General features: G+C 39.4%; 1 protein-coding gene across 2 annotated transcripts in view; it reads right to left on the bottom strand.

The window, feature by feature from the left end:
* LOC101158965 (voltage-gated potassium channel subunit beta-3) overlaps window positions 1-18,774 on the bottom strand; it is a 31,993-nt gene extending 13,219 nt beyond the window's left edge. Inside the window, exon 1 of one of the 2 annotated variants that reach the window (XM_011483456.3) lies at window positions 17,461-18,774. In XM_011483456.3, the coding sequence (XP_011481758.1) occupies window positions 17,461-17,756 (296 nt within the window). In that variant the 5' untranslated portion in view covers window positions 17,757-18,774. Of the gene's footprint in view, window positions 1-13,530; window positions 14,973-17,460 lie in introns of those variants that run through there. The other variant, XM_011483457.3, reaches the window with a different exon arrangement.
* Window positions 18,775-26,302: the final 7,528 nt, after the last annotated feature.

Raw genomic sequence — 26,302 nt, 5'->3', positions numbered from 1 at the left:
TAGGCCCATACCATCTATAAAATATTAATAAGACACACAGGTGCACTGTCACGGTGTTGTCAGCACTTTAACCTGTGCTGACATTTACAATTGGTTTTCACCTGAGACAGAAGACAGACTCTCTGTACAGATGCTGAGGTGCAGAGGAATCTTTTTTTAATTCACTAAAGTTGCCAGAAAAAAACCACACACAAGCACACACATGCTGAGGAGGCTTTCCTCCGGAGGAAAGCTCATACTGATATTATTAAAAACATTCACGTCCCTGCGTGTGCTCATATGAGCATTTCTATGTTCATAAGCCCTAAAAAGATTGTGCTTGTTGTCTTTTAATAACCCGTATAAACTGTTTCCAGCCTCTAAAGGGTCAGCTCACTCTTGCTGCAAGATAAAAATGTGATTAAATTGTTTTAACCAGAATTTGAGATACAAAAATTCACAAAAAGCTGAAATTAAGCAGCAGATTTCCCAATTATTAAGATATTACACCAATAAAAAAATATATAAATAAATAAATATGCCTATTGTGTTATCATGAAATGACTGAACTCATTGCTTGAAATACAGAATTTCTATCAGTCGTTCATCCCATTGTTTGAGAAAGTGAGACAAGAATTGAGGTGAAACTAAAGAAAAATTAAGCTTGGATTTGTATTTGAAATAGATTTATTTCAAGCAATTGAAACAACAAAAAAAAAAACGAAAAGAAGACAAATAAAAGGGACATGCATCTACATTTACATAAATCAAATTTAAGATTTTTTTTAAAATGATGAACCCAAACCCCATTTATAAGGCAAGAAATCACACTTCTTAAACCTGACAGGGCACACATGTGAAGTGAAAAACGTTTCTGGTGACTACCTCTTGAAGCTCATCAAGAGAATGCCAAGAGTTTGCAAAGCAGTAATCACAGCAAAAGGTGGCTACTTTGAAGAACCTACAATGTGACAATTTTCAGTTGTTTCACACTTTTTTGTTATGTAATTCCACATGTGTTAATTCATAGTTTTGATGCCTTCAGTGTGACTCTACAATTTTGATAGTCATAAAAATAAAGAAAACTCTTTGAATGAGAAGGTGTGTCCAAACTTTTGGTCTGTAATGTACATGAACATGTAAATGATGCCATTGTAATTACTCTTAATCATAAATCTCATAGATGCAATACAAGTTTAAAAAAACAGTTTTAGTAACTGCTCAAAAGGGGAGTGGGAAGAAGGAAATTTATATAACACCACCCCTGTTATGAGTTACCTGCCTAATTTAGCTTTTTTACGTATATATCTCATTCCAGTTCGTAACATCAAATTAAAGTCCCACTTCAATCATCTTTTGATCTATTGACAAATGATAGGCAATTCAGCCGTACAGTTTTGATCCAGATTATCTGTCTACAAGTGGATGCATCAGAACGGAGCAGAGCAGGGAGCTTTAGGCTCGCTAATTGTAGCTTCTACTTTACATCTGCATTGACATTTTTTTTGTTTGCTCCTGATTCACAACAATTTGAATGAAGATATACTCAGAAGTGTAATTTTAACTTTAATTTTCTTAATATGTCCTCCATCATCAGAAAAATGCCACAAAAACATGTTAAAAACACCAAAAGCACAATTTTCATCAGAGTGGGTCTTTAAAGATATTACATTATTACAGAAATCATTGCACACATCACAGATCAAATATGATGAATTGTTTTCTATTTGTGGTGGTCAAAAATAATACACAACACAAATACAAAATAAGCAGTATGAATACAAAACTCCTTCCAACACGGCTCCTGCACATTCTGCTCCTGGTTATGAAATACTCAGTAAGCAGGGACACAACTTTTATCTGCTTGTGTCTAGTAAATCCTAAAATTTCTCAATTGAGAAAGTTTGACTTGGAACTGAACCTCATCAATCTTGCTTCTGTCCCATTGGAATACATTTAAAATAATAAAATAATGTTGCACTAATTTCACCTTTTAATGAGACTGGACTTTAATTAAAGAGGTCTGAGATGACTAACTTTTTTTTTCTATAACTTTAGTACTTTCTGGCTTTCTTAGGACTACACAGAGTGTTTACTCATTATTTTGTGTTCTTGTATTTATTTGGACATGTCTTATTTGTTTTTCACTCCATGTGTCGTACTATGCAACTGAAGCCAACACCCGGTGAACAAACTTCTGTTGTGCCTTTTTTATTAGCTTATTCCCTTTTTTAACCCTTGTGCTATCCTAGGCACTTTAACATTGGGAGTTGGGTCATCTAGACCCACTAGACAGTGCACTGAACCTTTTTTCTTCAATGATTTGTGATCTTCACTGGTGTCCATGGATTACATGAAATCTTTCCACCTTTATCCACCTTTGTCATGGTAGGAAGAACACGTCAATGTAAGGGTGGGGTCATCTAAGATAGCACAAGGGTTAATATACACAATTTTTCTGCATAATGTTCAAAAATAGTCACTTTCACCCAGTTTTTAATAGTGGCAATCCCATAACACATTGAATCCTTTTCTTCACTGACTTTATTTTTTGTCATGCAAAATTGCTAATCCAGTCTCACTGGACCTCCAAAGAATTTTTATTTTTTAACACAGACCAATAAATTCTTCTTTTTTAAATAGAAAAAAAAAATCTGTTTTCCATGCCTCTTCAAAAAGGATTGTTAAACGATTTAAAAGTTGCGTCTTTTCAGCTTTTAAACTTTGTTATCACAGTGGTCCTTTGTTAGTTTTTGTTTTTCTATTATTAGACCTATCTCCAGGATGTCTTGTATGTATTTTTCTATTTGACTTTGAGGACCTGACATTGTAAGCAGTTTTTATCCAGCAGCAATGTAAGACTTTCAGTCGCCTCAACAGGTTCAAATGTTACTGAAAGCCATTGTTTGAAAAGGTCACTGCACTGTGCTGCTGTTTTGTGTCTAAGCCGCTCAACTGTATCCACAGAGGCCAATATCTTGAATGATGGGGATGTTTACTGGTTTTCCTTCTCTTACATGATAGCTAATTGAGAAGAAAATGAATTTTCACCATCAGAAAAATGTTTTTAGACATTTTTCATCCATCTGCATAACATGAATCTCAGCAATTTGCATCATCTCTTTGTAGCAATACATTATGGAGAAAATTGTAAAAAACTGCATTTCTTTTTATAATATGTTGAATTAAGGTTTTGAATCCTCTTTTGGTACTGTACTGAACATTTCAAATATAAAGTCTTTTTTTAATAACATTCATTCATTCATTCATTCATCTTCTTTACCGTTTATTCCCTTTTGGGGTCACGGGGTTGCCGGAGCCTATCCCAGCCACTTGGGCGTAGGCAAGGGATGCCCTGGACAGGTCGCCAGTCTGTCGCAGGGTAGAATATCCTCAATCACACATCCATCCATTCACTCTCACACTCACACCTATGGACAATTTAGAGTTGCCAATCAACCTATGAAGCATGTTTTTGGAGGGTGGGAGGAAGCCGGAAATCCCGGAGAAAACCCACACATGCACGGGGAGAACAAGCAAACTCCACACAGAAAGGTCCCCCATTGATGTGTTTTTCAGGTCCCCCAGCCGGGACTTGAACTGGGGGCCTTCTTGCTGTGAGGCAAGAGCGCTACCCACTGCGTCACCGTTAATAACATTCTCGCAAATTTGATATTTAAAAAGAGTAACATGAAATGTTTGTTGTCACTCACCATCATGCTCTGCCTTTTTATACTTAAGACCCACTCTGATTATTTTTTTAAATCTACTTTGAAAACTTTCCAAGTGGTCTTTTATTTATAATGATGCTGTTTTTAGGCAAAAGTAAAAAAAAGAAAACTGTGTTGTTCTTTTAGTTTCTGCAGAGTAGCAGTAATTCATCAAAAATTTCCTTTATTAGTGTGGCGTAAGCCTGTTCCTAACTCCCGTCATCCATTTGTTTACACTCTCTCTCGCTAGCTTACAGCTCCTCACAACCCCAACCTAATAGTACCGGTGCAACACAAATGGCGAATAATTTTGGAGCTAACCAGCTGTCCAGTTTTTAGTCAGATGCCAGCTCAGATGAGGAAAACAAAGACATACATGGATCTATTTGTTTGCAAGTAGATGGAGTGGAGGAGCAGGGAGCTTGTGGCCAGGGAATTGTAGCTTTTAAGTCACAGCTAGCTTTTTCAATAGCTTTTTCTTGTCTGCTTCTGATTCACAATTTAAATGAAGAAATACAAATGAAATGCAATTTAAGCCTGATTTTCTATATATATATATATATATATGTCCTACATTATGATGCTACAAGAACACCAAAAACACCATCATCATTGGCGATGACCATGGGTCTTTAAGAAACTGCATTGATTGGTTATTCTGTTCTAGAAAACTCCATCTGAGATTTTGAACATGTCCTGATCTTGATGTAGAATATTTTGGCCTTGAAAACTCAGTAGTTGACAAATCCTAATCAAACAGAATCTTCTATTTTTTTTGTAGAGATCATGTCTGACATGGCCCTGGCTAGTTTGGTGAGCCATCCAAGGGGAATCTTGCCTTTCCCCTCTAGTAGTTGGGATAGGCTCCAGCAACCCCGTGACCCTGAACAGCAACAAAGCGGGTTCAGAAACTGGATGGTTGGATCACAGACTGGAATATATAAAATAAACGTACTTCTAATTGTTGTGAACCAGGGAGTAAAAACGTGTGGGTTCTAATTAGCAGGGCAACATGAATTCTATACAGATTTTTAGAAGTTGTACATGGAATGAGCAGCCAGAACTAAAATCTTCTCACAGTTTGGATGTGTTTTGGTTGGAGGCCAATCTAAAATCAAGCGAGAGAAGATAGTTTGACTATGCTTAAGATCTGTTGGGCCTCATGGTGACTCACTAATCTGTTCATCCAAGTGGAAACTCAGCAACAAAAATCCAGAGAGAGAAAGAGAGAGGAGAGTTGAAGGTCAGACTCCATGCAGCAGCTCTCTTGTTTGCCTCAGCCACACGAAATCCTGCTTTCAGTAATGACAGTAAACTTTTAATTTTGTTGATCCTTTATGGTTTGTTTACCACGCAGAAAAAGGTTTTAAAAAGGTTGTTACAAGTTTTTTTTAATCTTTTTATTTTTTTTTGTCTTTGAACTAAAATGACAGTATTATTTTAAAGTAGAGTAACAGGCAGGCCTGTTCTGGATCAATGTCAGTGAAAGCCTAATTACTATATATCAGTGGAACTTGAGTGCTGACAGCTCAAACATTACTCCATCAGGTGCTGAGATTTCAGAACTCACATTTCAGGCACGATTTGTTATTTTGAAAATGTAGCTGCACGCCTAAGCATCAGAACCCCTTCAAATCCTTATGTCACCTTCCTGTTATTGCTGCTTAATCTGACTAGATTTTGCGATAGAAACACAAAGTACTGAATCTTTGTTAAAATAAAATGACAACATGTTGCGTTAGAATTTTAGAATTATTTCAAGATTAGCTTCATAAAACACTAAAAAGTTCAAATACTTTTTCATAAGACCTTACAAAAATGGATGTACAATTTTTATGTTGCATATGCGTTAAAAATAATGCTAAACCAAAGTCAATTGATGGAAAATATCTAAAAAATGAAAGATTATCTTAAAAATACTTTTTTTTTTTTAACTTGTCCTGTCCAACAGATGAGAAATGAGGGCCTCTTGTGTCGGACATATTTTACTTTAACAACAGGGGTTATTAATCTTCAGACAAACCAAAGGTATGTCAATTACAATTGTGTTTATCTTAAAAATACTTTGCTAAAACAAAAAAAGGTCAGACTTACTTCACAAAATGTAATTAGAGAAAAAGATCTTTGTTGGGTCTTTTTTCTTTTTTTTTCTTTTAACTTGTCCTGTCCAACAGCTGGGCAGACAGATGAGAGCTGAGGGCCTCTTGTGTTATACATATTTTACCTTAACAACAGTGGTTATAAATCTTTATTCAGAGGTATGTCTGAATAAACCCCTTTTGTAATCGAGGCCAAACTTTATTCATTTTAATCATTTTTGAAAATCTTTTGTGTTGGACCGGACGGAAAAGGAGGGAAGAAAAGAGAGGGATGTTAGAGAGGGGGGGATAGGAGGGTGATCATAGGAGGGGGGAGGTGGGTAAAACCATGAAGCAGCATAAAGCAACAAGCTACTGGATGTTTATCATCACGGTAAGGTTCAGATGTAATACAAATCTCAAAGGGGCGGGGCCTGTCCTCACACACACACAAATGTTATAAACACACCTGTTAGCTGCAAAAATGTCCGCATGTCAACATGTACACAATACAGATAGTGTTCACACACGCATACTTATGCCTTCAAGCAACCTAGTGTGAGATATTTCATTCAATCACGCAAACTATTAGTGCAAAGGTGAGCTAACACCTGTGCTCAGTTGAGTGTTTATGTTCTTCTAAAATGGATGATGGAATGTGAAAAGAAGGAGGGGGAGTGACCAGCCATCCCCACACCAAGACCTCCGCCGCAGCAGCCACGGCAGCCAGAAGCCCCCAACGCCATGCGGCAGCAGGCAGAGAACAACTGCCCCCCGGGGGACCACGTCCGCCACCCAGGCTAGGGCCAGCAGGACCGCCACGAGGCCCCCAGAGCCAGAGAGCAGGGAGGCATGGGGGGAAAGAGAGTGCCGCCCCAGCCCAACCAGGAGAGCAGCCCCCCCACAGCGCCAGAAGGGCCCAAAGCCGGGCCCCACCCGAGAGGGGTGCCCCCAGCCCCAGACGATTACCTCATCACCACCCAGGGGTTCTGGGAATCCCCCCGCCCCAACCCCAGGTACGAGCCAGGACCCCCCAAGGGGGCCTGGTGGGTCTTTAATGAGGGAAAGGTTTCTAAAATTTGACAGAAGGACCGTACCAGAAGCAGATGCTGGACTGTTTTGGTAACCCAACTCATAAGAGAAAGAAATAACATGGAATCTGGACAAAAAGATGCTTTCATTTTGATAAAAAATTTATTTATCCGTTTTAAAATAAACACGTTTGGAGATTTTATTTCAAAACTGTGGCTTTTTTTTCTCACTTTAGTTTATTTCAGGGGGTCGTCGTGCAGCGGTAGGGCGGTCAACCCATGATCGTATTATTGCAGGTTCAATTCCTGCCTCCCATGTGTCCACGTCCATGTGTCAAAGTGTCCTTGGGCAAGCGACTGAACCCCAACTTGTCTCTAGTGTAAGGTTGGCGACAGTGTTTGGCAGCCGAGCCGCCACCAGTGTGTGAATGGGACTGTTATGGAGAGAAATTAGACTCAGTCGGATTTGTGCGTGCGTAATTCTTGATTTGTGCGTAAATTAGGATTTGTGTATGCATATTCTTGCTTTGTGTGTGCGTAAATTAGGATTTGTGCATAAATTTGGATTTGTGCGTGATTTGTTACTCCCATGTTTTGTGTACAAGTTAAAAAAATATAAAATGAAAAAAATACAAAATGCAATTTACGTGTGCACAAATCAAGATTACAACAGCTTGAAACTACTTACACACACACATCTTTAAAAAACACGCACGAATCCCTTGTTACGCACACACGAAGCCAAAGTTACGTACGGATCTACCGTGAGACTGTTTTCACGTCTCAAAAATTCGTCCGTAAGTGCTGCGTTTAAATACAAGTGGAATGCTCGGTCATTAGAATTTTCCTATCAGCCTTCCCTTCTAAACGTATTTAAACGGATAATATACTTTTAATATACATATTAGTGTTTAAAAGTGAACGTCATATTCTCAGATAATAGTTTTTATTTTCCTTTAAATTTTTTTTAAGCCCTGCTGCACCCACTGAAGGAAATGCTGCATTCATATGGTGTTGGAAAAATTCCTTTCCAAAGTTTTTTCGGAAAAAACGTAAGATACAAGGATAATACAAGGAGAATCCAGAACTACAGGGAAAATAAAACATTTCTAAAGATTATCAATATAATTTATTCCAGTTTGGTGGCTCAGAGTAAATATTTTGAAGCATAAGGCCCCCGTAGTTTGCCCATACCTCCAATAAACCCAAAAAGCAGTGTCTAAAAAACAAAATCCTTCAAATTTGTCCATGAAAGACGTCCTATCATTCTGGATTTGTTGCCTTAAACTCATGTTTAGCTGTCAGATAGCCTCACATTTGTCTCCATCCTGGTATACAGAGGAAATCCTGGTAGACAAAATGACTACATGATGTGCAATATGGCTGCAAAATAAAGCCTAAATTATTAGCCTTCCACCACTGTGCTTGACAACTGATATGAGGTGTCAGCCTTATTTCCAGATTGCTTCAAGCCACAATCTGTCGGGAGCTGCAATGGCTCCCACCTTCAGCATTATTAATTGCACTGCTTGACTCAGCTCAGAACCCAACCCATTAACAGAGAACAGCTTGTCTCAGCCCAAAATCCAACAAGCCCATCCAGAATGAACAGTCGCTTCCACACAACTTTGACTGAGCGTTTCTCCAGGTGCAGAGCTTTTAAAATAAACTCCTCTACATTTAGCACATCTGTGCTATTTCTGAATCCGGATCCATTAACTTTGCTAAACATATTTTTCCAAAGTAACAATTTTATTCTGGAAACCCTTCAAAAAAATGTGATACTGTAAGTGAGTTTTTTTTCTCTCAACATCAACATAGGCCTATTTTATTATAGATTCTGTAATCATTGTATGCATTCAAGACCAGTCAGATAAAATTTTTGTTTTTTGTGTTTTTAACATGTTCTTGTGGCATTTTTCTCTTGAAGGAGGATAAATACAAAGATTTCTGTGTATTTCTTTATTTAAATTGTGAATCAGGAGTGGACAAAAAAGAAAAACAGTTCAAAAAAAGTCCAGTTTGTGAAAATACGCTGGGCAAGCCTATGGAAGCGATTCTGTAGCATAGTTAAAAATAAAAGTCAAAACCAGAAATGCTTTTTCATTTTCAAAATGAAGCTGTATTTTTGACTCCAAATTAAAATGAAAAAGCAATCCGCCAAAATGCTTTTTCATTTTCTACTTAAACACCGCTTATTCTGTCTCTTCATTTTCAAAAAGTTCTCTGGTTAAATGTGTAGCAAAATTTATTTAGAAATGTCTAATTTGACAATTAAAATGGATTAACAGAAATGCTTTTTCATTTTCAAAATAAAAAAATGAAAATGCAATCCCCTCTTTGCATTTTTATTTTAATTATGACACAGAATAAGCGGTTTTTAAGTAGAAAATGAAAAAGCATTTGAATGATCAATTTCTTATTTTAATTTTGAGTCATTGATGCAGTTACATATTGAAAATGAAAAAGCATTTCTGGTTTTGACTTTTATTTTATAATTATGCTACAGAATCGCTTCCATAACAAGCTCCCTGTTCCGCTTCGCCCAAAATGCAGAGGCGAATTTCTAATGAACTACTGCCACTCTGTTCTAGAGAACGACACAGGTTTTTTGGGTTTTGTCTGAAAACAGCACAATCATAATTAGACAATTAAAATATTCCGTCCCATCACCCAACTCAGACCTCATGGGCTAATAGCCAACAGGGTCATTCTCTGAATTCGGTGCACATTGGGTTATCTGGTAATTGAACATTTTTCCCAAAAAATGTGTGTTTCCTAGCATTACATCAAATTAAGGACTATTTAAACCTCTGAGAAAATATGTTTTCCCACTTTAGACATGAAATCCCAAAAGTATTTGAAAAATTAGTCACTGTAACAGTTTGTTTTGTTACAAGGTTGAATATTTTAGCGAAAAGTTGTCACATGTCTACATTAGCTAGGATATGGAGCTACATATGGCACAAGGAGAACAAGAAATAAATATATTTTTCAAAATAATTGTTTGCTTTTTCCCAAACAATAGTAAACATAATTTATGCATGTAACAGAGTTCAAGGGTTGAGCTGGACAATGTCAATCTGACAATAGAAACAATGAAATATGGGTAAGAAAGTAGGCTAATACTTATCCGTCTTCAAAGTATGAGCGGGAAAATATTCAGTGTTGTCACTTCCTGGTTGCAGAAGAAGTTGATCTTAACTATCATTTTTTTTAAAAGGGAGGATTATTAACCTGTTATGGGGTTGCACAAAACTGATGGACATGATTAAATGGTGACACTTTATAAAGATTCATGTATTTTTTCCTCTATTTCTTTTATTTAAGTGAAACTAAATAGGCAAATGATCAGGTTAGCAGAAAAAAAATGTGGTTATTGGCTATTTTTATCAGTTTTGCATTCAGTGAAAAAGTAACTTTGGTTGGTGGGGACATGCTCATTTGGCTGACCTCTACACTTCAACAACCCATGAAATTTTTTAAAACGTAATTTTTAAAGTATTTTTGTGTGCTGTAACGCAGAGACACCTGGATCTTTCCTTTTTATGATTTAAAATGCATTTTATGGCTTGATCAACACGAAAATCTTTGAGGTAAACCTGTGGCACACAAAGTGCACTGATTTCAGAGAATCACCCAGCAAATTAATAAAATATGGGCTTTTCTGGGATTTCTCTGATCTTGACTTCTGAGGAAGAAACAATTGATGTTTTTGTCTTTGTGGTTATTTTCCTAAATAATGCAAAATGTTGTAACAGTGCTATGTGTAATTGCTCTGAGTCTTGGTATTTTAGAACTAGAATATTAGAACCCGAAGTATTTTTTAAGTATTTTTAAGTCCTGACATTATGAAAATATTTTAAACTATATGATCCATAGAGCGTTTATCATAAGTGAAAACTTTTTTGTTAAAACTCCTCATTTTTTCTTGTATGAATAAAGCTTAGTTTAAAAACTGGATTTTAGTTGGGCATTGACTCCTATGCCATGCACAGGTGCTGCATTCTTCATGCAAAAGAGGAGTTGCCAGGCAACCGGCAAAAACATGTGATTGTGAGTGCAAAACTGAATTGCTGATAATTGTTTTGTGCAAGCTATTCAGACATAAAAGTCATGTTGACCTTTTCATTTAGCTCTTTATATTCTCAGCCAAGAACTAAATATCCCAGAATAATTCTTTTGACAAACTGGGGCTAATATTCTTGTACCAAATAAATGAAATGCATCAACATGATGCAGAAATCAATTCTTGCTTCCGTTTTTTTTAGATGACTTAAGTTGTTTTTGAGTTATTGAAGAGCCGGCAGATAAAGTTTGCCTGATCTTTGACTTTTTATCAGTGCATCCCTGTGCTGAATATCTACTTTTGCACATGCTCAGACTCTTCCTCCTTCCTCATTGTTGATGCATCCAGCTGTCTCGTGCTGACAGAATTTGCAGAGGCCATTAACCTCCCAGCATTTGGAAGTAATCAGCAAAAAATAGCAGCAGTAAAAAAAAACAGCATTATGGGTAAAGACATTTGACCAAAAGAAAATGTTTATTTTGTTTAACTTTTAATATCGACATCTATGTGTCTTGTTTTTCTGAATAATTTGGATGTTTTTATTTCTTAATTTTGCTATTCTCACAATAATTTTCAAATGAATGAAAAATGTTTCTGCTGGTAGAAAGTGGATTTTCCTGACTGAACCTAAAAACAGAGGCACAGGCTCACGAAATGCTGCTGCTCTTACAGACCCACTCTGATTTAAAAAAGGTGTTTTTAACACGTTCTCGTGGCATTTTTCCCATGATGGAAGACATATATAAGATTAAAACAGCATTTCTGAGTATTTTATTATTCAAATTGTTGTGAATCAAAAGCAAGCAAAAAACTGGAGTTATAAAAAGCTTTTACCTGTGACATGCTAGTATGGCAAGCCACAAGCACCCTGCTCTGTTCCATTCTTATCCATCCACTTGTAGATGAATAGATTCATGAAGGTCTTCATCTGAGCTGGCATCTGGCTCAAAACTGTACAGGTGGATAGCTCCAATATTGCTCCCCACTTTTGTTGCACCGGTAATGTTATGAGAGAATGTAAATAGATAAATAGACCTGCTCAGAGCTTAGAGGCACCTTTTTGATGAAACTATGTCCTAGCAAAGACACTGTTTTTTTTGGCTAAAAAATGCATTATGATAATAAAAAAAACACTGGTTATGCTTTGAATCAGATCAAAAGATAATTGGAGTGGAATTTTAAATACATGAAAATGTGAAATATTGTCCTAAGTGATGTTTCCTTGCAGGGAGGTTAGAAAAAATCTAGTCAAACAGGGTGAGGACTGATAAAGATAGATGCCAGCTGGAAAAGAGGATTAGATCAAATTCACTCCCAACTGCTCTCGTTTCTTTTATGACAATATTCATCTTGCCTCAACTAAGAACTCTGATTCTACAGTAATATCTAGTGATACAGCAGGCAGACATGTTCAATGCACATCTCTGTTCCTGTTGCCCTCGGACGCCGTGGATGGCGCTGCCTCATCCCCACGGCTGCAGGAGCTTCAAACGGGCTCAGTTGCTCAGAGAACTGAGAGGTGACAGCAGTGCTGCCTGATTAGAGAATAAGACAAAAAAACTAAAAGCAATGCCTGGGGAGTTGCCAATGGCAACCCTAGCTGGCCATATGCTGCGCAGACTTACTGCACTCCATATTTGTTGTACTATGCTCGAGACAGCAAAACAAATGGAATAATCCAACTGCATCATAAGTGAGTTTGCGGTTCAACAGGAAGTGGTGGAGATATCCCAGTTTTTGCTCGGAACTCGCTCCTTTTTTAAGCATCCAATTAAATGAGAACAAAATTGCCCGAAGAGAATGGCAAAAACTCAATCAACCTGATTACCAAGAAACAGGTCATTAAAACTCTCCTCCCAGTTTTTGAAAATTCCCATCTAGCTAATGAAACATATGGCGCAAGACTGAGAAGTGATATCAAACTGAGCTTCTTGGTGCTGCATTCACATCCCAGTAAACTGGTGCCTTCGGACCCCCACCCTGTGTGCATCAAAGCTGAAGGAAGTGCTGTTCCTGTCAAGACGAAGCTCCAAACCATCAGGCTGGACCTAATCTAAAACAAACACCTCTTTTCTCACAGTGTATCTAATCGGATTCCCTCCCCTGTTCTGTGAATCACATCTGGCTTGTGATTTGAAAGTTTTCAGATCAGAACACACTTGGCTGATTTCATGAAAATTAGAGGCTTTTAAAGGCTGATGGGTTTTCAGAAAGCTGTTATTGAAGGCACGGCTTTTTATTAATCACCTGAAATGAGCAAGAGGCCAGAGAAAAACCTGCATTAACTTGATGGCAAACACTCATGTATGCAAGCTAGCTGTTATAGTGTGATAACATGATGGCTGCTTGGTATGGATTAAATTTTTACATCCATCAGCACATCTTTTTCTAAGAGTTAGTGTCAGACTCCTATGACAAGGCTGTGCATGTGCACTCTGGGGGATTTCTGGTGCAGTTTAGGCAGCACAACAGTCAGGTTTGTGACTTTTTGCCCCAGCAAACAGACTGACAGGAGCTGGAAAAACAAGACGGGGGTTTTCCACTTAGTATGATAATCTACCACAATGGGATCACACGGAGGTCACCAGCAACAGTAATCAGAGTTATTCGAGTGTAAATGAATCCTCCAACCCTGATACACCTCCCCCTCCTGCCGTACTCACCTGTACTTCATACTGGTGTAGCGCCCGATGGCCTCCTTCATGTGTGCGTGGCCATGTGTCGCCTGGCGGGACCCAGGGCCCTCCCTGGTCTTGACCGAGCCTTGGGAGATGTAGTTGCCATTGTTCCCTTGTCCGCCACTGCCTCCTCCACCACCACCACCTCCCCCACTGCCTCCTCCTCCCCCTCCTCCTCCACCACCACCTCCTCCTCCACCTCCTCCACTGCTTCCTCCAGGAGGTGGAGCAGTGCGAAGGCCACAGAGCCGGTCCTCGCTGCGACTCTTCAGGTTGTGCTCAGTGCATGCGAAGGACACCTGCATCTTGACCCTGGTCTCTGCTGGGTTTGGAGCTTCGGGGCTGGATCCCTGCGAAGGGCTGTGCTGATGGACAGCGATTCCTGTCGTGCTGCTGATGCAGCACAGAGATGCTCATGCAAAAGGCTCAAATTGAGGAGGCGAGAGATTTTGGCTGCAAGTTAGAGGGAGCAGACAGGAGTCCGGCTTCTAACATAACAGAGTCGATGTCGACTGTCTGGTGATGCAAAACTGGCAAAAAGGCTCTGAGAGTTCTCACACTCACAACATGCATCGGGGCGGCCCTCCAAGAACCATCAGGAGGCTTGAAAAGCTCGCAGCAGTCCTCAGATGGATGTGGGGATGTAGCAGTTCTCGGGAAGCCCCAAAGCTCCAGTGCAAGAGATTCGGCTTCTCTGGGGAGCGTCTGGCCTCCACCCTCCCCACAGATACACGCACGGGCTCCTATGTGGCTTATGTTGGATGATCCAGCACCTGCCAGCTTGCTGTTCTCTCTTCAGCTGAGGTTAGTTGAGTCTGTCTTGAGCTGAGGAGCTCTGGAGTGTGCCGCAGCAGGGAGGACACAGTCACAGCCACAGGCATCCTCGCAACTTCCGTCGAAATAACGCATCATCTATCATGATTAGTTTTATTGGAAAATTAAAAAAAAAAAGAACTCCCAGCTTTGTGGAAATTCACATCGCAGTGTCCGTAGAGCATGCAGGGACTTCACACATCCAAACCACGATGGATCTACGCGCAGCAGCTTCACGCAGCATAAAATTGGTGCGAGGAAGGGAAGCCGATTCTGCGGCTTTGTTGAAGCCTCAGTGTTTGAGGCAGAGTTCGTGGACCGGCGTGAGCTGCTGTGGAGCTCTCCCGTCATTCCACGGCGCTCGGAATTGAATGAAGAAGGGGGAAAAAAGCCGGCATACTAGCCTCAAACGCAGCTGCAGCAGACGCCTGGCTCCACACAGACCCACGCCGCGTCCGTCTCCTCCATCAGCATCCTCACCTCCACCAGTTTTAGGGGGGGATTTGCCTTTTTTCCAGAGGTGCCAAAATGTTCACGACGCGCAAGCAGAGAGGTTTGGAGGATAACTCCGTGCATGTGTGTATGTGTGTGTGTGTTTCGTTCACTCTGCCTCTACCCCCCCCCCCCCCCCCCCCCCCCGACTGTGATCTCTGCATTTTTCATCACTGGCTGCACACATTTCATCGCGTCTTCACAGTAAAGCTTTTCATGAACCGAGCTTCTCATTTGCATGTTAAAGAAAAAAAATGATTCGTTTGAATATGTTCTCCTATTGCTTCTTTTCTTCCAGAAATTCCCTCTTAAAATCCCCAGAGCTTTCCCACATGCAAGAATCTCTCTTTTACCACACCCAACTTCCCAAGTTGCTATGCAAAAAGGCTGTTTTCAGTGCCTGGACAAAATTGATATTTCTTTTTTTTCCTTTAATTTCATAAAATCAGTAGATTCTGCTTTTGTGGCTCATATATGGTGAAAATAACACCCTCAACCAACAATCATATGAGGAAAATGTCAATCCCAGACCTCAAAGTGTGTTCAGAGTTTGTTCTGCTGGCTCAACTTCCCACAGAGAGACAATCTGCAAAATACCTCAGGCGTGCATGAAAATCTACACACGTACATTCATCATTTCTGTCCATCTTTCCTCTAATGAGATCTTGTTTAGAAGCACTTTGGAGTCCCACAGCAGATTGTATGGAAGTCAGCTGCCAGCAGGAGGAAACTGTCATCAGCTTTTTAAAGACCAGCTCAGCTGCAGATTGGAGAGTTTCTGGTGTCCAGACTTATTTTGCTTTAGAAAGACCTTAGAAGATGTGCTAAGAAAAAGCTGAAAAAAAAAACATAATAAAGACTCCTCACATCAGAAACTATCAATAAATCTGTTTAACATTTTTACATTTGTTCTAAAACTAAAATATCAGGACGTTCCATGCAGAACATTATTGTGATGAATGGAAACTCTCAAGAAATAAAACAGTATAGAGGATGACAGTTTTTTTTCTCCTTTTATAGGTGCATAAAGGGTGATTTAGTGAAAATCTCAGCACCAAAGCATCTCATTTATTTTGTTTTTGTGTGACTATAAGCTTCTATAAACTGCAAAAACTATTCACCATAAAGCACCTTATTTCCAGGATTCCCACGGTGACAAAACCTGCACCACAAGCAGAAACTGTGTTTTGAAGGGAGAAATCATTAGGAAAGTCAGGACAGCTCTTCCACTGTAACACCGTCTTTGGCAACCTCTTTGCTGTTTTTAACCTGCTTCAACTGAAATGGCTGCAAAGAATGCTGGGAATAAGTTTTGGTATGGATCAACACTAAGGCCCTTGAAGCGCTCGTTCAGAAACCTTGTTTTTCCTTTAATATGAAAACAACTCACTTTATTATAAGATTTGTAAAAACAACTCATATTTAGTTCTTATAATTTAAATTTTAGCCCACATTTTCCCAAAACAAACACGTTTTACTCTGTTTTAGGAGATTAAGAGGTAAAACAACAATATTTGTGTCATTGTGTCATGCAGAATAACAGGATCTTTCTCCTCTGACACAGAAATAAATGCCTCCAAACTAAAGTGACAGCCTTTAGGTTGAAGAGGTTTTTACTTTTAGAACCACATCCTACTCAAGGAGACGCTGCCACCTAGAGGCCAGTGTGCTGGATTCCTGATTAAAGTGTCAGAATAGTCATTTCTACAATCAAACTTTAAGTTTATCATTTAAAATTTTATTAGGAAGTTGTTTAATGAACACAATAATATCTTCTTTCTCTTTTGGCTTTTCCCATCAGGGGTCACCACAGCGAAACAACCTCTCCTTTGAGGATGAGTCGCATGGTTAACTTGACAATGTTTTATGCTGGATGCCCTTCCTGATGCAACCCTCTCTATATATCCGGGCTTGGGACCGGCACAGAAGCAGAGAAGGGAACAGGGAGCAGCCCAGATTTGAACCCTGGTTTCACGGACGGAAGGCGCCGCAAACCAGCACGAGGTGAACCGGCTCCTGATGGAACAATACTAAAACATGTGGAAACGACTTTTGCAGATTTCTGAGTCTGCAGTCCCAAACCAGTTGTTTATAACACACTAATATTTTACAGAATTTCAAAGATAAAACAAGAGCAGTTACATTTTTAGAGTTAAACTTCATAGTCCGAACACTTTTAATGAAAAGATGCAAGCAACAGAGCAACTAGCGGTCCCCTGCTGTCAGATCCATGCACCATTAACCCTCAACGTCTGCACCACTGATGCTGTCTTTCGAAGGCTCAAATTACACGAAGTCCCATTAGTGAATCAGAATGCCCAGATGCTTGTGTGGTTTAGCCACAATAATTCTGTGGTCTTCTGCCTGTTTTCTTTCTGGGTCACCAGTACAAAAAACAAAAAAAATTTTTTTTTCCAAATAGAAGCTTTTCCCTGGTAAATTGGGTTTTCACTGATTTACAAGAACATCTTTTAAAGGTGAAATGTAGAAATGAAAAAAGAAACTCTGCCTTGGCTGGGGGCATGATTTGAATCACAGAGAATATTTAATTTTGAGGTTTTAAAAAAACTGTGTTACTTATTTTTTTTTTTTGTGGGTTGCAACGCTCACCTGTAGGTCATTGCAGAGTGGCCAGCCTCACACTCGGCCAAGGAGAGGCCACATTCCCGCAGGTAAAGCTCCAGTCTCCTTCGCTCCACCAGCCGATGAGCTGCCTCCAGGATCTGTGAAGCGAAGGCCTCCGACTCGCTCTTCTGGTCTGGGGTTTTACTGCTCCGGGTGCCAGATTTGGGAGCGATGCTCCCAGATGAGGTGGATGCCTTTGGCTTCTTGGTGATGCCATAGAGATCCTCTACTGAATATTTGCCCCCTTTTCCCCCTCCACTGCCACCACGGCTGGCAAACATTTTTATCTGGATTCAGGTGTTGGAGCTGATCATAAAAATCCCTTTTTGCCGCTCTTCTACGCTGCCACATCTGCAGGAGGCAAATGCTGCATCTGATTTAGACAGAAAACAACAAGGCAGTTCTATTTTGATACAGATTCGAGAGAATTTGAAGCGTCCAACCCCAGGATGTCACACATCAAACCACCAGAAAGAAAAGCTTAAAGCACCTGTGATATATCAAAAAGTCTCGATTTCTCCTTTGAGGAGTCAAAATCCAAAATAAAACAAAGCCGAGTCCTAATGCATCAGCAGCAGTCACCAACGATGACTCCTGCTGATGTGAGGTGCTTCTTTCAGTAAATACGGACAGGAAAAGCAATCAGTGAGGCTTTATCCCTGGAAGGAGGGACACTGAGAGGATTTGTGAGCTTGCATTTGTTTAGATTAAGAGAGTAGGCAGAATTAAATGTACTTCTGCCTCTTCAGTGAAAGTCAGACCTGTAGACTCAAAAGGCAAAGGTCCTTTTCCTGTGTTTTTCCTTATCTGTGTTTGATTTTTTTCAGCTTTTTGTAAGCACAACCAACACTCCTGCTGATTACCGCCGGCCTAGCGAGAAAGGTGTCCTCTGAAAGAGTGGTTGTGACTTTCGGTGGAGTTAATGTGCGAGCCAGACCCCTGCTCTGTGATTGCTTTTCACACTGAGGAAGGGAGAGAAAAAAGCTCTCTTGGTGCTGTTTAGAGGGAAAGACTGTGCTGTGGAAGGAAATGTCATTAAAGAAAATGAAACACAGTCAGGGAGACAGACAGGGGGTGGAACACTGTGTGCTGGAGTCTGAGGAGTGAGGCTGATGGGGATGCTTGTGCTCCGTTAGATTTTTGGAAAAGAGCAAAGAAAAGAACTTCTTCATTTAATATCTGTGCATTGAAAAAACTAATTCAGTAAATAAAAAATAAAAACAGATTCAGGTAATAAATATCACTCACTATGACTAAACCTTCCTACATGTTTACTTTAGTTTAAAGAAGATTTAAAGTCCAACTCCAATCATCTTTTAATCTATTTTATTAGCATTTCATGTGGTCTTTTAATTGTCTTAATGCTGTTTTTTTTGTCAAAAACTTGTGCCATTTTCTGGAACATAGTTTCTGCAAAGCAGCAGTTCTTTAGAAATCCCCCTCTGAGCAGGATTGTTGGTGCAGAGAGCAGAGAGCCTACCTCACTTCCCTACATCCATCTGTTTACACCCTCTCGGCTAGCTTACAGCCCCTTCCAACCTCAACCTGATATTGCCAGTGCAACAAAAATGGCAAGCAATAATAGAGCTAACCAGCTGTTTAATTTTAAGCCAGACGCAAGGTCGCCAAGGAAAATGAAGATGGATCTAGCAGTGGATCCATCAGAATGAACCGGAGCAGGAGGCTTATCGTAGTAGCCTCTAGGTTACAGTTACAAGCTTTTATTCCACTGGATTTTTGTGTCTACTCCTAATTCACAACAATATGAATAAAAATAACTCAAAAACTGGATTTTAAGAACACTCTTCTTTATATATGTCCTTCATCATCAGAAAAATGCCACAAGAACATGTCAAAAACACAATTTTGATCAGAGTGGGTCTTTAAGGGTTAAATGACTGTATACAGAAGAAAAGCACTCCTAATGGCTTAATGGATGGATTAAGTTCATCAAGGCAGTCGTCAAGCTCTTTGACAACATTGCAGCCCAGTCCTGCCTCTGTTTGACCACCTCAGCTTCCTTTATCGTCCAGCTGTCATCAGCAGCCTCTCTGCAAGGGCTTTTAAAGGCAGAGATCAGCTGGGATTAAGCTGCTATAATCACTCTTTTGATTGACCAGAGTCACACCGGCAGCTGCTTGAGGTCAAACCTTGATGGTTCCAGTGTAAATTATGTCACACAGCCTCTCCAGGATCAAGGTGGGTAAATTTTAGCCTCCATCAGCTTTAAGTAGTGGGATTAATTTAATGCAAGGCAGGAACTAGATTGAAAAAAAATATAGGTTTTGCTGGAGGTTTATTGTATAACTGGGGGATATCTGGGTTGCCTCAGTGAAGTTTGTTTTTAGCGCGCTGTTGCGTAACTGTGCCGATAGATTTAGTCGCTCTAACAATAAAACAAGTCAAGGTTTTCTTCCAACTTGTACATAGTGTGCAGTTATGAGTGGGTGGATGGCTCAGCTGTTATGAGAGTGGGTCCACTGTAGAAACCGACAGACCCCCCATTTATATCCAAACGAGTTTAGTGGCTGGTCAGGTCAGTCACACTAAACCACACTTGTGATGATGCAATAAAAAAAAAAGGTTTAAATGATGACTTCTAGAAAGTTTGAGAGAAAAATGTTACCAATTTTTTTTTTTCCGCCATTTTTTTCCTGACAACTTTTGTTTGTTTCAAAAGCAAAGCCATAAAAAAAGTTGGAAAAATATTAAGTTTGGTAAAAGAGAGCAGTTCATGACTGATAAATTTAGTTTTTAGTTAATATAGATCTATTCCCGTATATACGGCATGGAATTTCTTCCAAACATGCCGCAAAAGGAGCAATTTAGGGCTAAAAATGTAGGGTACGATAAAATGTAAATGTCAGTGATTGATTGAAATTAATATTTGATGAAAGTGCCTCACAATTATTGAATATGCCCCAAGAAAATGACAAAATGATTTTCAAAATAGGGTATTTTACATAAAGCTCAGCACTTTAAAACAACAGCTTATGTTGCTTAGGAGAAAAGAAACATTAGAAGAAGGAGAAGACAGATGATAGTTCTGCTTCACAGTTGGTTTGACCATCATCTGCAAAGTTTGGGTAATTAAAACTGTGATAGCAACCATCCAAACTATTTTAACCAAAAGGCGTGTAGGAGGTGTGAGAAATATTAACTTTTTTTTTTTGCAGCAGCAATTTCAGAATGCAATTTTTCTTTTTATCACTGAGGAAGAACAGAAACAAAATTTGTGTATTCCCTCAATACAGAAAGTGGTGCAAACTTAAATGCTGAGGATTTCATAAAGAAATTATGACACGTTTTTGTATTAAACGGACAAAAATAAAATAAAAGTTTAAATGTCGGGTTGGAGTTATCGTGCTTTGATTTTGGCACCAATAAACGCCTTTTTTTCCCCCACAATCTATTGTTGTGTTTATCATTTGGAAAACATCTTCAACTAGTTTAGAAACTGTAACAAACACAAAATACTTCAATAAATATCAAAAAAGAAATTGACCTCTGTCATGAACAACCCTGGTTGTTCATGACAGAGGTCAAAGGTCTCTTGTAGGGTTTCTCCATGTTTGTACTGTTGCTGCTATTTTTGGCCCATTTTTCAATGCAGATCTTTGGAAGAGCTTAATACAGATCAGTTTTACCTTCTTATCAGCAAAGAAGACCCAACGTATTACTCCCCAATGCTTCACAGTGGGTATGGTGTTCTTGGGACGCTCCTCAGCATTATTCCCCTTCCATACACAGATAGTGACATTTATGGTTATGTCAAACTGGGGGCCTGTGATGAACAGCTTCCTTCTGGTGCTATACCTGTAGTTGCACTACGTAGAATGCAAAAAAGGGCAGTTAGACTGTCCAATCACAGAAATCTACTTCAAATCCCTTGCAAGAAGGTTTTGACCAGTCCCAAGGAAACTAATCTCAAACTTGCTGCACTCAATATCAGATCTTTATGCAACAAATCATTTTTAATCAATAATCTTATCTTTTCTTTTAGTCTTGATTTTATGTTTTTAACTGAAACATGGCTTGACAGAAACACAGGAAACATAGTTCTAGTCGAATCAACTCCCCCCAACTACAAACATGTATCGGAAATACGAGAAAATAAAAAGGGTGGAGGCGTTTCTGCACTGTTTAGAGATAATATTGCAACCCGCAGACTATCATTTGGTGTATTTTCATCATTTGAGTATGTGGCCTTAAGATTGAGTTAAAACAAACTCCTCCCTTACTCTGCATAGTCATGTACAAACCTCCTCAGCACAGCCAAAGTTTCATCGATGATTTCACTGAAATGCTCTCAGTTGTGTGCACAGACTTTGATGGTCTAGTCATTACAGGTGATTTTAATGTTCATGTTGATAATGTCAATGACAGAAATGCAAAAGAGCTCAATGCTGTCCTTGAAACCTTTGATCTAATTCAGCATCTAAGTTGCCCCACCCACAGCAGAGGGCACACTCTGGACCTGCTCATCACAAAGGGGGTTAATATTTACAATGTCAGTGTGGTTGATGTCGCCCTCTCTGATCATTTCTGTGTATTCTTTGACCTGTCTGTTGCTCCCAAACCACCGCCTGGCCCTGCAGTTGTCCATGGGAGACAAATAAATGAGAGCACTAGGGCACAGTTTGTAGAAATGATAGACCCTGAAAACGCCTCTGGTGCCAATGTTGATGAAATGCTGAATTCTGTTACTTCTAGCATCTTGAATGCTCTGGATGCCATTGCCCCTATGAAGGTTAAATTGAGAAAACATAGACAGAAAGCTCCCTGGAGGAACGATGATCTAGTCAGGGCACAGAAACAACAGTGCCGCAGAGCTGAGCGAAAGTGGCGCAAGTCAAAACTCCAGGTTCATTATGAAACGTATAAGGGGGAGTTGTACGCTTACAACCAGATCTTATGCAGAACAAGGGAAAGGTACTTCTCTGAAATCATTGGAAGTTGCAGCAGCAACTCTCGTGTCCTGTTCACAACAGTAAACAGATTAACTAACCCTCCAACCCAGCTACTAATAGAACTGGTTTGCACACCTAAATGTAATGAGTTTGCTGTATTTTTTAATGACAAGGTTCAGGGCATTAAAAAAGCCATCAACTCCACAACACATATAACTATCGAACGGCCACCTACTCACTCTAAGCTAACTCACTTTGTACCTGTCACTGACCAAACTGTCCAAGAGACCATCACCTGTCTGAGCTCGTCTACATGCTGCCTTGATGTGTTACCCACTAGATTTCTAAAGTCTGTCCTGAACAGTGTGTTGCCATCAATTACTCAAATAGTTAACATGTCTCTTCAATCTGGAATATTCCCAGAGGCCTTAAAAACTGCAGTCATTAAACCTTTCCTGAAGAAAAGCGGTCTTGATCCCACTGTACTGAATAATTACAGACCTATCTCTAATCTGCCATTTTTAGGAAAAGTCCTTGAAAAAGTTGTCTACCAACAGCTCACTGATTTTCTCTTATTAAACAATTCAATTGATGTTTTTCAGTCAGGTTTTAGACCCCATCATAGCACAGAAACTGCTCTTATCAAGGTAACCAACGACATCCGCCTGAACACTGATGATGGCAAAGTCACTGTCTTAATCCTGCTAGACCTGAGTGCTGCCTTTGATACTGTTGATCATGGGATCCTTTTGCACAGACTCCAAGACTGGGTTGGCATCTCTGGATCTGCCCTAAGTTGGCTCAAGTCTTATCTGGAAGACAGGAAATATTTTGTTGAAATTGGGAGTTGTGTCTCAGACTACATGGCCTTGACTTGTGGTGTGCCCCAGGGATCGATCCTGGGACCCCTTCTGTTCAACCTCTACATGCTGCCACTAGGGCAGTTAATACGCAGTAATAACATATCTTATCACAACTATGAAGATGATACTCAGATCTAAGTGTCACTGACAACAGGTGAATATGGGCCGGTGGATTCACTCAGCCACTGCCTCCAACAGATCAGTGCGTGGATGCAGAACAACTTTCTCCAGCTAAACTCAAACAAGACCGAAGTTATTATTTTTGGCCCACAGAAACAAAGAGAAAGTGTCAGCAGCTACCTTCATTCTCTGTCTCTAAAACCCTCAAATCAAGTCAGAAATCTAGGGGTAATCATGGACTCTGATCTGAACTTTAACAGCCATATCAAGTCAGTAACATCAGCGGCATTTTACCATCTGAATAAAACATTGCCAAAATCAAAAACATAGTGTCAAAGCCAGACCTGGAGATACTTATTCATGCATTTGTCTCCAGTAGGTTAGACTACTGTAACGGCCTGCTCACCGGCCTCTCCAAACAAGCTGTAAAACAGCTTCAGTACATCCAGAATGCTGCTGCTCGAGACCTGACCAGAACCAGGAAGTATGATCACATTAGTCCTGTGCTCAGGTCTCTGCACTGGCTCCCTGTACCTGAAAGAATAGACTTCAAAGCAGCTCTGCTTGTGTACAAGTCTCTCCATGGCCGCACACCAAAGTACATTTCTGACATTTTAGTGCCATATGAACCATCTCGTACTCTGAGGACCTCAGGGGCCGGCCTCCTGTTGATGCCCAGAGTCAGAACTAAACAAGGGGAATCAGCGTTTCAATATTCTGCAGCTAAAATCTGGAACAGCCTCCCTGAATTCGTAAGACAGGCCTCTTCTGTGTTCATGTTCAAATCTAGACTTAAAACATTTCTGTTTAGCCGTGTATATGACTGAAAGGTCCTATCTGCACTTTTCTTTCCTTTCCTTCCTTTATTTTTAAATCAATTTTCAATTTTTTTTCCCCTTTAAAGTAAACTTTTCATTGATTATTTCTATGATGTATTGTGATTTTAATGCATTTTTCTGTTTTGTGAAGCACCTTGAATTACTTTGTGTACGAATTGTGCTATACAAATAAACTTGCCTTGCCTTGCCTTGCCTTATATCAAATAATTCCATTCTAGTCCCATCTGAACTCACAACATTCTCCAAACCCTCTTCTGGATCATCCAGTTGGTTTTTGGTAAACATTAGACGGGCCTGGATATGTCATAACTAAAGCAGAGGGACCTTTGGAACATTGCAGGATTTGAATCCATAACAATGTTCTGAGTTGCTACAGTAACTTTTTACTATGGTCCTAGCTCTCTTCAGGTCATAAATCAGTTCCCCCATGTGGTTCTGGACTGTTTCTTTACTGCCCTCAATATTATTTGTACCCCACCAGGAGAGATCTTGACTAAAGCCCCATGTGGAGGGACAGAGTTCATGTTTGCTCATTGGAGCTAAATACTTATATTTGGCTCAATTCTAAAAAAAAAAAAAATCTTTAAAAATCACACAGTGGGATTTCCTGGATTCTTTTTTAACATTCTGTCTGTCATACATTAGTTAAAGTGTATCTGACAAACATTACAGACCTCTCTCACATTTTTAAGTGACACAGGAGGGAGCATTTTAGTAAAGACTTAAAAACAAAGATGTAAGTAGCATGCAACATTGTAAAAATATTTTACTGCTTATTTTATTAAACTCATTTTAAAGGCAAGTTTTGAGGTGTTATTATGAACACATAATGTTCTTTGTGACATAATCACTAGACTTTAAAAAACATTTTTTTAAAGCTTTGCACACAGCATTTTTAAATTCAAATTCTATTTAATTTAAAGACCACTTTTCCTCGTGCAGAACAGCTCAATGCTTTAAACAAACAAACAATAAAAGCCAACCAACATACAAACACATTACACAGAAACAAACAAGGAGAAACAGTCCAATTAAGTTATAGTTCATAGGTTGAAAATAATAAAAAATAATACAATATTCACACCAAATTAAAAAAGTTTTCTGACTGCAGTTTAGCCTGATTCTTTTGAAAGAATAGAGAAAATGTATTGTTTTGTAAAAAACTTGAGTCAGGGGATAAATATACTTCAATGTTCCAAGCTTATAAATTAACTTTGATACACAATAAACAAGAAACAAAAGAAACTTTACTTTACATGGATGCAGTTAAAGGTGTGAGTATTCCCGTATCTGAGTAACCTCCCCATCATCCAGACCTGTGCATCTCTGATAAAAAACTATAAAAGAAAGGAAATAGAGAGTTGTTGTTTTTTTCAGTATTTTAATCGTTTTACGTCTGTGTGACATCTTTATTATCAATTTTGTTTGCTAACAGAAGTAGATCAGCTGATTCAGGGCCACCGCCCTCCCTTATTTAACCGTGTTGAAGGATTGTACAGCATTCCTTTAGGGTCTCAGTGGAGTACAAGCAAGGCCGCAGCGGGCCTGACTCCAGAGTCAACAATCAATCCAGCATGAATGTTTTAGAACATGTGGGAGGAAAGCGTGAGGCAATAATGGTGACCAGAACATGCCCCCTCCTTACATTTTGAAGTGCTTTTTATGGTTGATTTTTTTGTGCATGTAGATAAATAGATTAATTAATCAGATCTAACAGATCAAAGGAAGCACTGATTGTTCTCTATTTCATCTGTTATTTAAAAAGGTTATTTTTACTAACTGGATGATCTTAAAACTACTTCTTGAAAATGTTCTGATCATATTTCTAGGGCTCTTTGTTTTCCTCAGAGGTTTCTTTACGGTAAGTAAATGTAGTTGGTATTTCTGGCTTTGTGCTGTACTTTGTACTTCTGCTCAGCTGCCTGATCTCTGGGATCTGTCTGTCATTGGTCCTGCATGAGAGCTGCCATTTTCTGCTCGAAAGACTGCTAGTAACCACATTCATTTTTACATTATTGTTCAAAATACAGCTTGTTGTCTAGCCTCTTGATCTGAATTTATTTCCTATCTGAGTGAATTTGTATTTAAAGTCCAA

Source organism: Oryzias latipes, chromosome 14 (assembly GCF_002234675.1).
Source record: "Oryzias latipes chromosome 14, ASM223467v1".
In the NCBI taxonomy this organism is placed as follows: Eukaryota; Metazoa; Chordata; class Actinopteri; order Beloniformes; family Adrianichthyidae; genus Oryzias; species Oryzias latipes.
The sequence above is the reverse complement of the archived record's forward strand: the minus strand, read 5'-3'. Positions and strand labels throughout refer to the sequence as shown.